We start from the raw sequence: 15,973 nt of genomic DNA on the forward strand, positions 1-15,973 counted from the left end.
TTTTCATTGGGAATTCCTAGAACACCAGTTTGCATGGCCACTGAGTGATGCAAGGCCTTAGATATAAAAAGGTTTTACCTCTCTGGAGGTTTTACCTCTTTTTAATCTCTGGGCACTAGAAACAATGCTGTAACGAATAAGTGTTACCTACATCATTTTGTATGTGAGCAGGTTTATTTGTATGATAAATTTCCCAAAATGGATTTGATGGGCCAAAGGGCATATTTTCAAAGAAAAACAAAATATTGACGCCGCAACTGCCAAAGCATTTTAACCCACAATTATCCCTCTTTATTATTTATTCATCTTTGTAAAAGTTATAAAAACTAAGGAAAGACCACTGAATTTTAGACCCTCAATACAGGGTGTCCCAAAAATATGTATACACACTTTAACAGCTGATAGCTCAATTGATGTTTCTTTCTTTCTTTTTTAAATTAAATCTTTATTGTTGAAAATGTTACATATGTCCCCCTTTTCCCCTCATTGACCCCTTTTATCCCACCCCCATCCCCTGCCCCAGGCATTCATGATGTTTCTTTCTTTTCAACAAGACTAAGTTTTGAACAAAGGAAATTCATCCTAAAATGCTACTGGAAGTTGGAAAACGCAGTTGAAATACAAACACTGCCTTTATAATTATTCAAAGTGTGTGTATTAACAGCTTAAATTTCACTCCTTTTCAGATTTAACTGATAGGAAATAATGGGTGAAGCCAAACTAAGCTTTGAACAAAGAACATTTATCTACCAGACTTTTTTATGGGGATTCATAAAAGGTAAAGTTTACCATACAAAACCGGCAACAGTTGAGGAATTGAGGACGCACAAATACTGAATGAAATGACTCTTGATTCTTGTGATTCCATTGCTCTGTATTATCAGCAGTGCCTGGACCAGGATGATCATCAGTTTGAAAACAGGCATTGACAAAACATATATGTGTATATAAATTTCTGTAGATTCTTTTAAATTTTGAAAATGAACTGTATGTTAATAAACTCTGACTTTAATACCATTCAAAGTGTGCATACATTTTTTGGATACCCTATACAATACTCCATCTGGCTCTTAATCTTCTCTTAAAGTATTAAATTTTGATAGACTTGAATTCTACATGGTGAGAGATGCAAGTTCTAATCCACCAATTTTCCCACTCCTACCTCTATCTATTGCCTCTTTAAGATACTCCACTCCTACTCCCCCCGCCCTCCAAATATCTGCACACAGAAACTGCTACAATCATTCTCCAAACACACACCAAGAGCATTTCTCACTCTGAAACATGTTTAAAGTTTATAATATGCAATACTATCATGTTCATATTTCTGTGGTCATCAGAAGGTATAATGAGCTTTAATTTCGCCTGATTTCCTAAAGGTGCACACACCAAAATCACAGCCAGTCCTTCCCTCTCTCTCGCCATAAGCTGTGGATAGCTGTCTTTACTCATCTGCATCTGCATTGGTGTGTAATGCAAAGTCAGGTAAATAGTGCTGAAGACATGTTTGCCAGTGAATGATGGTTTGTCCCTACAGAAATGCTCATTAAACACCAAACCGTCTCAGTGCAAAGTTAAGAATCATTTTTCTTTTCTCCTTTTTTTAACTTTTGTAAATTAACTGTTTTATTTTTAGTCATCTTTATTTTCTTTTGGAAGGATGCCTGGACCAACAAGTGGTGTCCTGGTTTTCTGGGTGTTAACCTGGGACCACAGGAAACCTGGCAAAGCACAGAGGCTTCGCTGATGCTCTGATAGCGAGGGACGTTCCGTGCAACCTGCTTCATGCCCACATCACTGCCCCACCCTGCTACCTTCTTTGACTCCCAGGCATGAAGACAGAAGCCAGAAAAGCCTGGAGTTGATCCACAGGGTGTGTTTTGTCCCTGAAGACTTGCCAAATCTTTTCCAGATGATGAGAGATGGCCAGAGAGCCTTTGCAAAAAGCCACAGGTGTGTCTTTGGAAGGGTTTGACGGAGGCAAAGGTGTTGGTTTTGTGGTTGATGCCAAGAGCTATATTGCAGTCCATGAAATCAAGACCTAGCAACAGAGCTGTAATCGGGTTGTTTTCATGGTGCTCAGGGGCTTGTTGCCTGGCTGGCAGGGAGAGAGCCTCTTGCCTGTGTAACAAATAGCAGGCTTGGATCGCACAGGTGCAGACTTGCTGAACAAAAATATGTAATCCTTTTTTTTTCAGCATCTCAAGGTTATCTCCATACTGAATTCCCATGTAGAATGAACTTTACTCTTGCCAATTCATGATAAACCACCCATATACTTTTTAACCCAAAGATATGTTCTTATTGATTTTTAGAGAGGGAGGCAGAGAAAGAGAGAGAGAGAGAGAGAGAGAGAGAGAGAGAGAGAGAGAGAGAGAGAGAAGAAACATTGATCAGTTGCTTTCCTTCCACACCCTAACCATGGTTTGAGCCCAAAACCCTACAGGATGATGCTCCAACCAACTGAGCCACATGGCCAGACAACCACCCATATATTTTTTTAATGAAATAATTGTTTTCAATTTAAGTTCTTTGTCTTTCCATGTATTTGTCAGTTGGTTCTAAGTTCCATAAGCCATGAGGGAATGAGCAAGGAGCCACTGGTCCTTGGACATCACCTGCATTATGGACTAAATGTTTGTGTGACCCCAAAATTTATATATTGAAGTTCCTAATTCCCAATGTGTATTTGGGGTCTTTGATATAAAAAAAACCTCTCCTAACCCATCTGGAAATAAACAATCTGATTAGAAAACGAGCAAAAGCCACAGAAAGACATTTCATCAACAGGTTATATGGATGACAAACAGATGTGAAAAGACAGTCGACATTGTTAGTTATCAGTGAAATCTAAATTAAACTGCAATGAAATATCACTACACACCTATTAGAACCACTAAAATTTTTAAAATTCTGGCAAAAATACAAAAAAAAATAGTTCTCTCAGAATTGAGAGTGGACATGTAAAAATGGTATAGCCACTTTGGGAAACAGTTTGGCAATTGAAAAAAGCCCACTAAACATACACTTACCATATGATCCAGGAATCCCACTCCTGGGCATTGATCCCAGAGAAATAAAAACTTATGTCTACAAAAAAGTCTGCATGAATATTCATAGCTGCTTTATTTATAAAAACCCAAATTGGAAACACCTCAACTATTCTTTAAGGGGTAAATTATGAAACATACTATGGTACATTCAGCCTATGGAATATTACTTGGCAATAAACAGGAAGAAAGTGGTGATACATGAAGCAACTTGGATGGATGCCAGGGCATTATGCTGAGTGAAAGAAAAAAGCCAGTCCCCAAAGGTCACAAACTGTTCATTCACAAAAGAAAAAAATTATAAAAATAGAGAAGAGACTAGTGTTTGCCAGCGTTTGGGGACACGGTGAGAGGCTGAAGGAGGCAGGGACTGGATGTAAAGTACAAAGGATGCATAGCTGGAGGGACATCTTTATGGTGATGGAACAACGACAATTTCCCTGGTTTTGATATTGTGCGATATTTACATCAGATGTGACCAGTAGGGAAATTGAATGAAGAGTGCATGGAACCTGATGTATTATTGTTACAATTTTTATGAATCTATAATCATTTCAAAGTTAAAAATAAAGTTTATTATATCTTACATCCTTGTGGGAAATAGGACTCCAGGTGGAGGAGGGGGCAAGGAGAGGAAGGAAGGGTGTTTTCCTGAAGTTTTCCAGACGTTGTATGTGTCACCTTCTACCTTCTCTATTCCATAGTCATCACCTTTACTTATTATCTGCCAAAAAAAAGTAGGGAATAAAGAAAGTCATTCTACCTTGGCTCTTTTTATCAATTAGGCATGACAAAACCCCTAGCCAACTGCTGGCCAATGAAAATCTGCTATGTGGGGTCATGTCTCAGTTCTGCCACTGATTACATAACTTGACTTTCTAATGACGTATCTTTTTAAAAAAAATATTGGTTTCACTACCATTTAAAGAGAAATGCCAGTATATGCCTCCTTCTATCGAGAGTCTTGCTAAGACAATTTTATAAATATAAGAGAGTCAGATGACTTGTTTCTCTTAATTCAACCCTATGCCAACATTATGCTAAGTGTTTTACATGCCATATCTTATTTTCTCCTCAGGTAATCTCCATCACACAGATAAAAATACAACTTCAGAATGATGAAGTAACTACTCCAGGCTTTGAAATGGTGCAGCTGGGATTTATAAATCCATATCTGAACCTCAAAACAGCGAAAAAGTTTATATTTTCTCATAAGGCTGCTGTGCTTTTATTGAATATTTGGTCTGTGTTATACTTCATTCTAATTTTTTTAAGCCATTAAATGTGTTGCTGATACCTGGCCAGCATGGCCCAGTGGTTGAATGTCGACTTATGAATCAGGAGGTCACGGTTCAATTCCTGTTCAGGACTTAGGCCCTGGTTGCAAGCTTGATCCCCAGTAGGGGGTGTGCAGGAGGCAGCCGATCAATGATTCCCTCTCATCATTGATGATTCCATCTCTTTCTCCCTCTCCCTTCCTCTCTCAAATCAATAAAAATATTTTTTTAAAAAAGAAAAAGAAAATGTCAACAAAACAAAACAAAAAACAAAAAACAAAAGAAACGAAAATGTCACTGACTATGTAATTGAACCTTGTAATGGAGTATCTTTTTTATTTTTACATTGCTATGGTTAAATAGGAATACCAATAACATCCTCCCTTATATCAAGATAATTTTATGCTCACAACAGGGAAATATTCTCTTCTGCACTTATGTCATGCATGCATGATATATTTTTAGTGGCAGATGTCCTGAGAGAACATCTGTATTAGTCTCCTGTGGCTGCTGTAACAAATGACCACAAATGTAGTGGTTTATAACAACCCACCTGTATTCACTCACAGCTCCTTCCTCCTGAAGGCTAAAGATGGGTTCACAGGGCCCTGTTGCTTCTGGAGGCTCTAGGAAGGAATCATTTACTTGTCTTTTCCAGTTTCTGGAGGCCAACTATGTTGGCTCATGACCCGCATCATTCCAACCTCTGCCTCCATCATCACATCTCCTCTCTGACTCTGACCTTCCTGTCACCCTCTTTCTTTTACAGGGATCCTCATGATTACATTGGGCCCACCCACATAATCCAGAATAGTTTCTTCACCTTAAAAATCCTTAATCGCATGTGCAAAATCCCCTTTGCCCTGTAAAGTAGCATATTCACAGGTTATGGGGACCAGGATGTAGAAATCTTGTGGGGCTGTTATTCAGCCTACCACACCCTCTGAATATTTACTTGGTGCCCTTCCCTAAAGCCTGCACCTTGCACATCTGAGGAGAGAGGAAAGAGAAATATATTATACAGGGACTCTTTCAAAGATCATGCCACATTGCAAAATGAGTGCTACCCTCACTCTCCATGCAGGTCTTGAACAGATGTGTCCCCAAGCCAATTTTGTGCCCCTTCACCCATCACCTTCCTCAAAAGCTGATGCTGGAAGGACTGAGGTAAGGGACCCCTTTGGAAAAGGTTATCTGGCGCACTCTGGTGTCTCCCCTCCCTACGAGGCTGGCTGAGCCATCTGTGAGGGGGAAAGGCAATCTGAGGAGTGAACTGCACATTGCCCGCGGTGTGTGAGGGAGATGCAATTGGGTCACCTGGTTTCCGCACATGAGGACTGCAAGGAGACACTCAACATGACACCAGCAGAGGGGAGTAGATAACAAGAAGCCAGTGGCTGAGGGAGACACTCTGAGCAACTGCAGAACAGACATGGCCACTGCTGAGGGATTTGCAGTTGGAGATTCCTCCACCGGAGAACTTGTCCCAGCAGTCTGTTCAGGAGAGAGAAAAAATCAGCCCCACTCACAGGACACCTGTCTTAGTCAGGGTTCTCCAGAGAAAGAGGAGTTGTACACCTAAGAGAGAAACTTATTTTAAGGAATTGGCTCACGTGCTTGTGGAGGCTTCGTGAGTCCAAAATCTGCAAGGTGAGACTCCGGGAACAGTTGCAGTTTGAGTCCAGAACTCTCTCTCGGTTGGAAGGAGGGTGAGTCTTTTGTTTTATTCAGGCCTCAATTGATTGGATGAGGCCCACCCATGTTAGAGAGGGCAATTTGCTTTACTCAAAGTCTGCCAATTTACCGGTACATGTTAATCTCATCCAAAACAGCCTCACAGAATAATGATTTTACTGGATAGAATGTGTCCGTCTGCATACAACAAAATACCCAATGGACAGTGGCCAACTTCTGTATTTATTTTTCATTTAGTGAGAATTCCAAAGAGGTTGAGTAGCTTTTCAAGGTCATAGCTAATAAGTGGTAGAAACTAAAGTACAAACTCAGAGCCCCAAAGATCTGCTCTTCACCACTCCCCTAGATGGCTGCCAGGAAGAGTCTCAAGGCAGGCTTCGCATATAGAAGTATTCATATATATTGGTAGCTTGAGTGAACGATTAGTTTACTATAAATAAATAGCCACATCTCCTGTTTTATAAGTACAGTTAATCCATGATACTTATACATGATTCGCTCATGTATTCATTATGTGTTATGTGTCAGAATCAATCAATATTTTTAATATGTGATTATTTAAATGTGTTTTTAGAGAGAAAAACCACATAATCAAGTTCTAGAAATACTAGGTTATGCTCATTTAATGCACTATAATAAGGCTTCTTATTATAGAAGTTCATACCCTCAATTGTGTGATTAATATTTTGCTTTGAAGTTCTTCACCCCCTACTTTGCACGGGTCCTTGAGATCAGTTCAAAATTGGTGAGCACCTTTCGCCATCTAGTGGGGACACGTTTTGAAAAACATCTCAAGTGAATTTTATATTCATCTCATGCAAATGCCACTTCGAATAGACTTATACAAAATAAAAGCAGAAACGTGGAATGAAACTGGGCTCTTTCTCCCCCATAAACTGTGGCTCTAAAAACCTTCTTTCAGCTTCTCCCAGACTGTTTTATTCACACAGCTTCTCCCAGATTGTGGTCCCCTTTTCCTGATCCCACACAGCAGCTTCCGACTGAAAACACTCCCAGTGTTTCCGCGAAGAGATCAGTCTCCTAATCAGTTGATCCCAGAGGTCTATTTCTTTCACAATATGTTGAAGGGGCTCCTGGCTAAGTCAGTATTGCTCAGGAAGAGGGAGTGCGAGGCCTTATGGAAAGTGAAAATTTGTGATTGCAGCAACCCTTTGTCAGTTAGTCACCGTTGCTGTTTAGGTAAAGGTTGTTTGAATGTGCTATTCTCTGCTTGGTGGGAAGTTCAAGGGCCTCCCTGATATTTTCAAAAATTCTAGTCCGGTTGGTTTTGGTCAGTGGTTGAGCATCCACCCATGAACCAGGAGGTCATGGTTCAATTCCAGGTAAGGGCACATGCCTGGGTTATGACCTCAATTCCCAGTAGGGGGTGTGCAGGAGGCAACCGATCAATGATTTTCTCTCATTGATGTTTTCATCTCTCTCTCCCTTTCCCTTCCTCTCTGAAATCAATAAATATATATATTCTGAAATAAATAAATATATATAATTCTGGAGCTAATTCTTGTTAACATTCATTTCTCAGTTCCAGCTTTCCATCAGTGGTAGACATTACTCTATACCAAAATCCAAATTCCCTATCCTATCCAGCATAGGAAAAGATTGCAATTTCTTTTCCCCCACCTCCTGCCCTTGAAATTAAGCATAGCCATGTGCCTTAGTCTGATCGTAGGCCTATGAATGGAAATGACACGTGTCACTTCCAGGTAGAAGCAATGTATTCCTCTCCATTTTTTCTCTTGCTTCTCTGAGCCTGAACCTCTGAGTGAGGACAATAGGTAGTATGTCCAAGAATCAGGCAAAAGGTCTGTTGTTTTAAACCCACACTTTCTAATTTTGTATTTTTGGCTTGTAGTACATCTATCCAATTTTTAACATTTTTCTTTTGAAATTTCTTTATGTCTGGCCCCAAATTACATTAACCCCCACCTGTGCCTAAGAGGGGAGAAAAAGGATTTAGCAGAATAATAGAATATCCTCTTGAAAAATTAAAACAAATAATCCATTAAAAATCTAAAGCAAAATGTCTTAACTTCACTATGAGAGGAAGCCATCAGAATTCAAATATGTGTTGAAAACTGACATTCTCCAGATTATGTCTCATCTGAACTAATGAACAAGAAGTAGAGGATCAGTTACAGTTATTTGTAAATTAGTTCACCTTTGACATTGGACTTTTAAAACTATACTTGCACAATGATTGAACTAGAACTGAATTTTATAAGTCTCTGATGGCTATTGCCACACTGTTAGTTAAGCCACAGTGATATACTCAGAGTCATGAACCTCAAGTTTATTGATATTCCTTAGAATTCTCATTGAGTACCTAAATGAATTACTGTTTTGCTTAAACATTATGAAATATAGTAAAAAAAAAATTATCTTAAATTTCTTACCGATTTTCTAACACATGAAAGTGGATATTATTATGGCATTTGCAGTAGTGATTGCCATCCTATAAATAAGGAGAGTTTAAGTAACAGTGGATACTTTTAATTCATTGGATTTCAGTTGCCCAGGTGAGGTGGGAGAGTCCCACATTCAGGACCCTGACCTGAATACACACCTACACTGGTAGGGAGCAATGGAGTTTCTAAACCAGCAGTTCTCAACCTGTGGGCCGCGACCCCTTTGGGGGTCAAAAGACCCTTTCACAGGGGTCGCCTAAGACCATCAGAAAACACATATATAATTACATATTGTTTCTGTGATTAATCACTATGCTTTAATTATGTTCAATTTATAACAATGAAAATCTATCCTGCATATCAGATATTTACATTATGATTCATAACAGTAGCAAAATTACAGTTATGAAGTAGCAACGAAAATAATTTTATGGTTGGGGGTCACCGCAACATGAGGAACTGTATTAAAGGGTCGCAGCATTAGGAAGGTTGAGAACCACTGTTCTAAACATTAAGAGATCAAACATGGTATTCTGTCCAAGACCTTGGAATTTGGAGATAGGCTATCAGCATGAAAAGAGAAGACTGATCCAGGCTGCCCTCAGTTTGGTTGTTCTGAGGTCATTCAAAATATCCTATATAATAAAAGGCTAGTCTGCAAATAGACCAAAGGGCAGAAAGACTGGTCACTATGACACACACTCACCACCAGGGGGCAGACGCTCAATGCAGGAGCTGCCCCATGGTGGTCAGTGCTCTCCCACAGGGGGAGTGCTGCTCAGCCAGAAGCTGGGCTCACAGCTGGTGAATGCAGCGGCAGTGGCAGGAGCCTCTCCCAACTCTGGGGTGCACAGCACGGGCCTGGTTGAAGCAGATGTCTGCAGGAGAGGCTCAAGAAGCGGGCTCATCAAGGAGACTATGTTGGGGACTACAGGTAAATTCTAGTCTCAATTCATACCTGGGACATTGGATCCCAATGACGGGCGGCAGGTTGCTTCCCTTGGACTCAGTCCTGAAGAGCAAAGGCTTTGGGGTCAGGCCGACCTTGATCCTTGTCTCTACTTACCAACTGTGAGATGTGGAATAAATTATTTAACCTTATTTTCCTCAATTGTAAATGAGGATAAATACAGTGCACACATCACATGACTCTTTTATAGATTTAAAAAAAAAAAATTTAAAGATCATGAAAGTAAAAGTGCCTGGCACCAGGCAGGGCTCAATAGATCCTACTTGACTTTATTATTCTATCCAGACTGTGAATGGGAAGGAATAATACACTCTGCTTCCAGGCTGGGCTTCCCCGGATTCTGGGACTGGGGAGGACTGACTTGCCTCAGACTTGAGCAAAGGCTGATCAGGGCAGCGGGAAGGACCCCGCTCTCTTCATCACACTCCCATGAAGCGTCCTCACTGAAGAGCGGCCTTTGTATCCAGCACCGCTGCCCGCCCAGTTCTCCGCGTGTGATAGGTACTCAGTTACCAAAGAGAGGGAAAACACTGACCAGGAATGCGTTGCTCAGAAAAGCATTCAGTTTTGTCTCCCATTTTTGCTAAATTCCTCCTTCTTTCATTTAAATCAAAGGATTTTGTTTCCAGAAACTTCACTTAGCTTTTTTTTCTCTCTCTCTCTCTGCCTCTGTTTCTCACTACAGTTCCTCTCTTGGTCCTTCAAGGAGGATGGCACTTATCTTTAGGCCTCTCTGATTTTAAGAGGAACAAACATCCGCAGAGGCGAAAAAAGAAGAAGCAGAAGTGGAGGCAGCATGTCATGGAGCCTGAAGGGTTCTCACAGCCCAGGGACTGCCTCTGGCCTTGCTGTTTGAATAACCTCTGGGTGTCCAACCCACCCCCTCAGCTCGAGTTTGAACTCCAGAACAAATATTTGTCCCGTGTTTGAACAAAGTTTGAGAGCTTTCTTCCTCTTTTTTCTACTTTTTAAAATCGAACTGTACTCCTCTGCTGTTCCTTTGAACTCCGTTGGATGAGAGGGGAATTCTCCCCAGACCCTGCACTGGAGCCCTTGGCCAAGCTGCCCAGCAAGATGCAATGGCTCACGAGCTTTCTCGTCTGGTTCTTTCTTTCCAAGGCACAAGCCTTCGAAATCCCCACCAATGGACTCCCAGAAGTAAGTACTTGCAGAAGCCTCCTTGCTCTTGCCTATACAGATGCTCAGGAACTAGCCTGTTGCTGTTGCTCTTCAAGGACTGTCTTTGGGGTGGAAAGGAAATTTATGATAAACTCATCTGAGTAGAAGTATTCACTGTTATAATTACTGGGCTGTGTATTTACTTTTTAAACCATTAACAGTTTCAAATGAGATGAAACTCATTTGAAACTCATTCAAGCTCAATGTGCTGGCCCCATCATGTAACATTTATGGAGTACAGCTGCCCGCTTCTTATCTAAAAAAATGGGAATAATAACTGACCCACCTCAAAGGATGTTTGAGAATTAAATGACATATGTAAATTATCTAGCCCAGAAAGCACCTAATAATTATTAGCTATGATGATGATGTTGATGATGACATGTCCTTATCACTCTTACAGAGAATAATAAAAGTCATTATCAAAGCACTATTGGTTTTCATACCTACGTGGACGATGATTTCTGTGATAAGAGCATGTTAAATATTCCTGTTAAAGGGGAAGGTGGCAAGTGGGCTGGTGGAGTGCAGGAATTATTCCCAGAGCTCAAGGTCTTCACTTTGGTCCTTTGGCCATCCCTACATAAGAAAAACCTTGGACTGAGTCATTTTGAAAGTCATACAAAAGCTATTTTGATGCCAGAAAGCAGCATGTATTATGGGAATATCCTGGGAGATGCCGCAGACTGTAATACTTGCAGAGTGGATTGTCTACAAAAAATGCCAAAAAACAGGATAGCCTATTTGCGGGGAGAGGAAGGATCACTCTGTCTGCTTAGAAACTTCCATATTTCCCAACACTTTAAAAAACACTGGAGTGTACTGAAAACCACCGGAATTAAAGCCAACACACCCACATTTGTTTGTGTTTTTTCTATCACATCTTACTGGTATTACTTTTATATCAACATTCTTAATCCAGTGGATAATGGTTCACATATATCCAGACACTGTTGATGCCAAGATCTACCCACTACTTCCCCCAGACACACACTTGAACCGTGGGTTACTTTTACTCCTACCTTATGTCACATCATCTTTAGGCAAACTCATAAATTAATTTCTTCCACTTAATAACTAGCAAACATAAATATATTAAAGAAATATTCATGCAAAAATGTGAGACTGCCCAGAGGTATAGGAAATGAGATAAAATAATATAATGAATACTTTTATGTCTGTCACCACCTGCTTATTTTGCTCTATTAATAAAACATTAATAATTGTTTTCATTAATATAAATAAACATCTTAAACTTTTTTTTAAGTTTGCAGAATATGAAGATCTTGTGGAACTGGCTCCAGGCAGATTTCAATTTGTGCCCGAGAACCGGAGGCATCAGGTACAGTAAGCCTTAAGTTCCAAAAGGGGAAAATAAGTAAAAGAGACCATGATTGAAGAAGCAGGAGAAGGATTAAGATACTTTTTGCTAGGTGTTCTCGAGAGCTCATGGGTTTTTTAAGCAGAAAGGAGCCCGGTGGTTTTACAGGCAAGTGGAAGCATTTTCAAGGTAAAAATCAACAGAGACTTCTATGCAGCTGTCCCTGAGCCCCCAAGGGACTAATGGCCACCTTAGCCCCTTGAAGGATATACAGCTATGTGTTTTCTTTAAACTTGAAGATTATGGGATGATTTTACTGCCTGATAAGGAAGAACTTCTTCATAGGGGGTATTTCCCATCCCAGTAGTGGCAGGTATGTCCCACTTGCAGCCACACATTCTCTTTCCTCTGGTCACTGCTCTCTTGGGGTGTAGCTCAGGGAGCATGGGAGTGGCTCAGAGAACTGGCCACACTGCGGCCTGCACTCTAGAGGCAGCTTAGACAAGATGTTCTCATTCGTGGGGGTGAGTTCTCCAGGAGCCAGGAAGGGCTTGGCTTTTTCCCCAAAGAGCCTACATGCTGAGAAAGGTATTTATGGAAACAACGCTAAGCTGACTGGTGACTTATTTTGTTTGGGTATGAATTTTTGACTTTCCAGAAGTCCAGGTTTTTTGTAGACCAATAATATTAAAACCCAATAGGCAAGCCCTCGTGTCAGGGTCTTCATCTACCCACAAGAGAGAAAACGTAGTCATTGAAAATTTCACTTGAGCCGAAACCGGTTTGGCTCAGTGGATAGAGCGTCGGCTTGCGGACTGAAAGGTCCCAGGTTCGATTCCGGTCAAGGGCATGTACCTGGGTTGCAGGCACATCCCCAGTAGGAGATGTGCAGGAGGCAGCTGATCGATGTCTCTCTCATCGATGTTTCTAGCTCTCTATCTCTCTCCCTTCCTCTCTGTAAAAAATCAATAAAATATATTTAAAAAAAAAAAAAGAAAATTTCACTTGAAAAGTCTAAAAGGAGGCAACTGTTGACTCATTATGTCATGTAATATCTCTTAAAACCTCAGTTCACCCCAAATCAGGCAACAAGCTAAGCTTATATCCAACACCTGGATTATTATTTTAAACTTCACCAGACATGAAATATTCATCCATCACTCTAAAGGCACTCAGCTTTCCATGCCCACAGGACAATCTTTCCTGTGGATAATTCCCTAGCAGAGCAGTTAGGGTACAGAGATTCCACACGCCAGTCACCAGGCTTAGCTCCACCAAGGAGAAAACACATCAAAATCCCAACTCCCATGGAGCTTAGTCTAATGGAGGAGACAGACACATATTCCCACTATCTTCCTTTGAAGGAGGGCTATGCTGCTATGAAATGCTTAGTAAAGGAAGCTTACCTGGTCTGGGGATGAGAGAGGGTCAGAGAGAACTTCACTGAGAAAATTCTGCCTGAGCTGAGATCTGAAGGAGGAATAGGAGTTGTGACATTGAGGGAGGGGACAGAGGTGACCAGGAAGGGGGAGCATTGCAGACAATGGGATGGCATGTCCAGAGCCCCATGGTAGAAAAAAAGCACCCAACAACCATCCAATTGAATAAAAACTCAATCATGCAAAAGGTTGAAGGTGAAATATGCTACTCAGCATGAGTTTGGTTGGATATTTTCATTTAGAAACATTCGTTTTAGCATTATATAAACAGTGATGGGCATGCAACCCAAAGTGGGCTGAGAAATTTGTTCAGAGAACACACCAGTGTGAAATAGTATCCCAGAATGTTTGATATTTATGTCTTGGCTCCAGTGAATAGATTATAGCTCAGGATTGCAGGGGCGAGGGGGGAACACTTTTTTTTTTTAACTGAGAGAAAGCAGTTTTTGCCCACAAGGTAATAAGTAACACACTTTTGAAGAATGATTATCTAACTTCCTTTCACAGAGAAGTGTTTCTGGAGAATCTGGAGAAGCCATGGTAAGTTTACTTTGATTTTGTTAAATATTGATACCTGAATGATTTTTCTGTTACCTATTATCTAGAAATCAGCTCGGTTACCTCCTTTGTCTCCATCACTGAGAGCATTTACCTGACTTTCGAAATACCCTCTTGCCCAATTCTGTTTGGAAGTGTGTCTAAAACTCAGCATGAAAGAGAACCGTGTACAAGCAACCAGAGGAGGTGTTACCAAGAGTTGAAAATGCCCTTTCTCTTTATTTTCTTAAGTTTTGCCAACATAGATTTCATCCAAGCATATATATTTATTCCAGCTTAACAGTTTTGATTTCAAATATCACATCTCACAGCTCTGGAGGTAAAAGAGTGTGGGAAATGAACTCTTAAAAATGAAATGACTCGATTCCCTGAGATGTTCAAGGTCGTGTTTCCCGTGGCAAGAAAGTATCAAAAGGAAGTGGTTTGTGTTGGCTTCCTGCTCTGAACTGACAGAAATTGTGAAAAGCACAGGTTTAAGGAGTAGCAAGGACAAATACCAGCCTGGGTTTTATCTTAGTTGGATGTTGAGTTGAAAGGTTTCATCTTGAATGAGAAAGCTTGAGAGATGACACCTAGTATTGAAATAAGCAAATCCTTTTGAAGAAAAAAAGCAAAATCTAATGGGGCTACATTGCCATAGTCCTGAAGCAGCTTGCAATTCTCAGGCACCTCCAAAAAACGATGTGTTTGTAATCCCTTGCCTTGAGCATGCTCATAAACTGTAGCCTTTACACTGGGGCTGCCTTAATTGAGTGGAGAAGGACTGGCAAAGGGGGTACAGAGTGCTTATCAGTGTTCTCACCTATCAGTGTCTTTCTTTGGGGAAGGAGAAGAAGACTGGGAGAAGATTAAATTGTAATACATAAAATCAAAGACGATAGACAGCAGTATGGAGACCGTGTGTGTCTTCCACCTCACCATAACCCTGGCTGCACCCCACTCTGGAGGTGCAGCCAGGGTCCCCTTCCAACCCTGCAATGCTGTATCCTTTCTCTCACTATGGCCCTGCATTTGAAGTTATTTCTAGGGCTTTTCCAATCCAATCTTGCTTCCCACAACCATTTTCTACTTGTGTTCTACCTTTAAAAATCATTATTAATAGACATATAAACCTGAAAGGCATGTCAAGATCTCAAAATAAAGGCAGACTTCTGCCTGGGGTGGGGGGCTGGGGGGGGTGGGTATTTCAAGTTAGGAGAATGCTTGATAATACCCACCTGAGATATACACTTAATAATGCCTCAGAATTGTTCATAATAAGATGTACTACTCTTAGCATCAAATACATAGTGAGGTTTTGTGTAATTATTTTCTGAGTATAGCTATGCTTTCTTGTCAACAGGAAGATGTTGATCAAGTAACTCTTTATAGCTACAAAGTCCAATCCACTATTACTTCTCGTATGGCCAACACCATGATTCAGACCAAAGTGGTGAACAACTCCCCACAGCCTCAGGATGTTGTGTTTGATGTTCAGATTCCCAAAGGAGCCTTCATTTCCAACTTCTCCATGTGAGTAACTCTTATGTGAGCAGAAATTGGATATGCTCTACTCACAGAATCGTAGTTAGAATGGGCCTTAACGGTCAGCTGCTCCAGTGTTTCTCACTCTCAGAGCTTTGCACCCACTGGATGGCAAGGGTCATTGTGGAGTGGGTCCCAATAATTTGTTTCTGTTAAAAATATCAGAATTTGTGAAGGATTTGATTTTCATTTCTAATAAATTAAAACAAATTTAAGCTATCTCTATAGTAACAACCTCTCACTTTACTTGCATTTTAATGTACTCTCTTGGTGGCAGGGTGGGGGAGATAAATATAAGAAATTGCTCTGGCTTCCAGGAAACCATATATGAGTGTGTGCAGAGCAGTTCAGTGTCATCTGTCTTATGTTTCTCTATGGAAAAAAAATATGAGAACCATCAAGTCCAATCATCAGTCCAGTGATTGAATTCCACTATTATACCCCTGAAAAGTAGATTATCCAGGCTTGACTTAAATATCTATATTATAAAAGGCCAGTGGCTGTAACGCCGTAACGCAGTAATGATCAAACGAC

At 40.6% G+C, this 15,973-nt stretch overlaps 1 protein-coding gene across 1 annotated transcript in view; it reads left to right on the plus strand.

Annotated features, from left to right (window-relative positions):
* Window positions 1–10,353: 10,353 nt before the first annotated feature.
* ITIH2 (inter-alpha-trypsin inhibitor heavy chain 2) overlaps window positions 10,354–15,973 on the plus strand; it is a 41,301-nt gene continuing 35,681 nt past the window's right edge. The window contains exons 1-4 of the mRNA XM_059663864.1: window positions 10,354–10,576; window positions 11,865–11,939; window positions 13,865–13,897; window positions 15,258–15,427. Coding sequence (XP_059519847.1) covers window positions 10,433–10,576; window positions 11,865–11,939; window positions 13,865–13,897; window positions 15,258–15,427 — 422 coding nt within the window. The 5' untranslated portion in view covers window positions 10,354–10,432. The remainder of the gene's footprint in view (window positions 10,577–11,864; window positions 11,940–13,864; window positions 13,898–15,257; window positions 15,428–15,973) is intronic.

This window comes from Myotis daubentonii, chromosome 1 (assembly GCF_963259705.1).
Source record: "Myotis daubentonii chromosome 1, mMyoDau2.1, whole genome shotgun sequence".
Classification (NCBI taxonomy): domain Eukaryota; kingdom Metazoa; phylum Chordata; class Mammalia; order Chiroptera; family Vespertilionidae; genus Myotis; species Myotis daubentonii.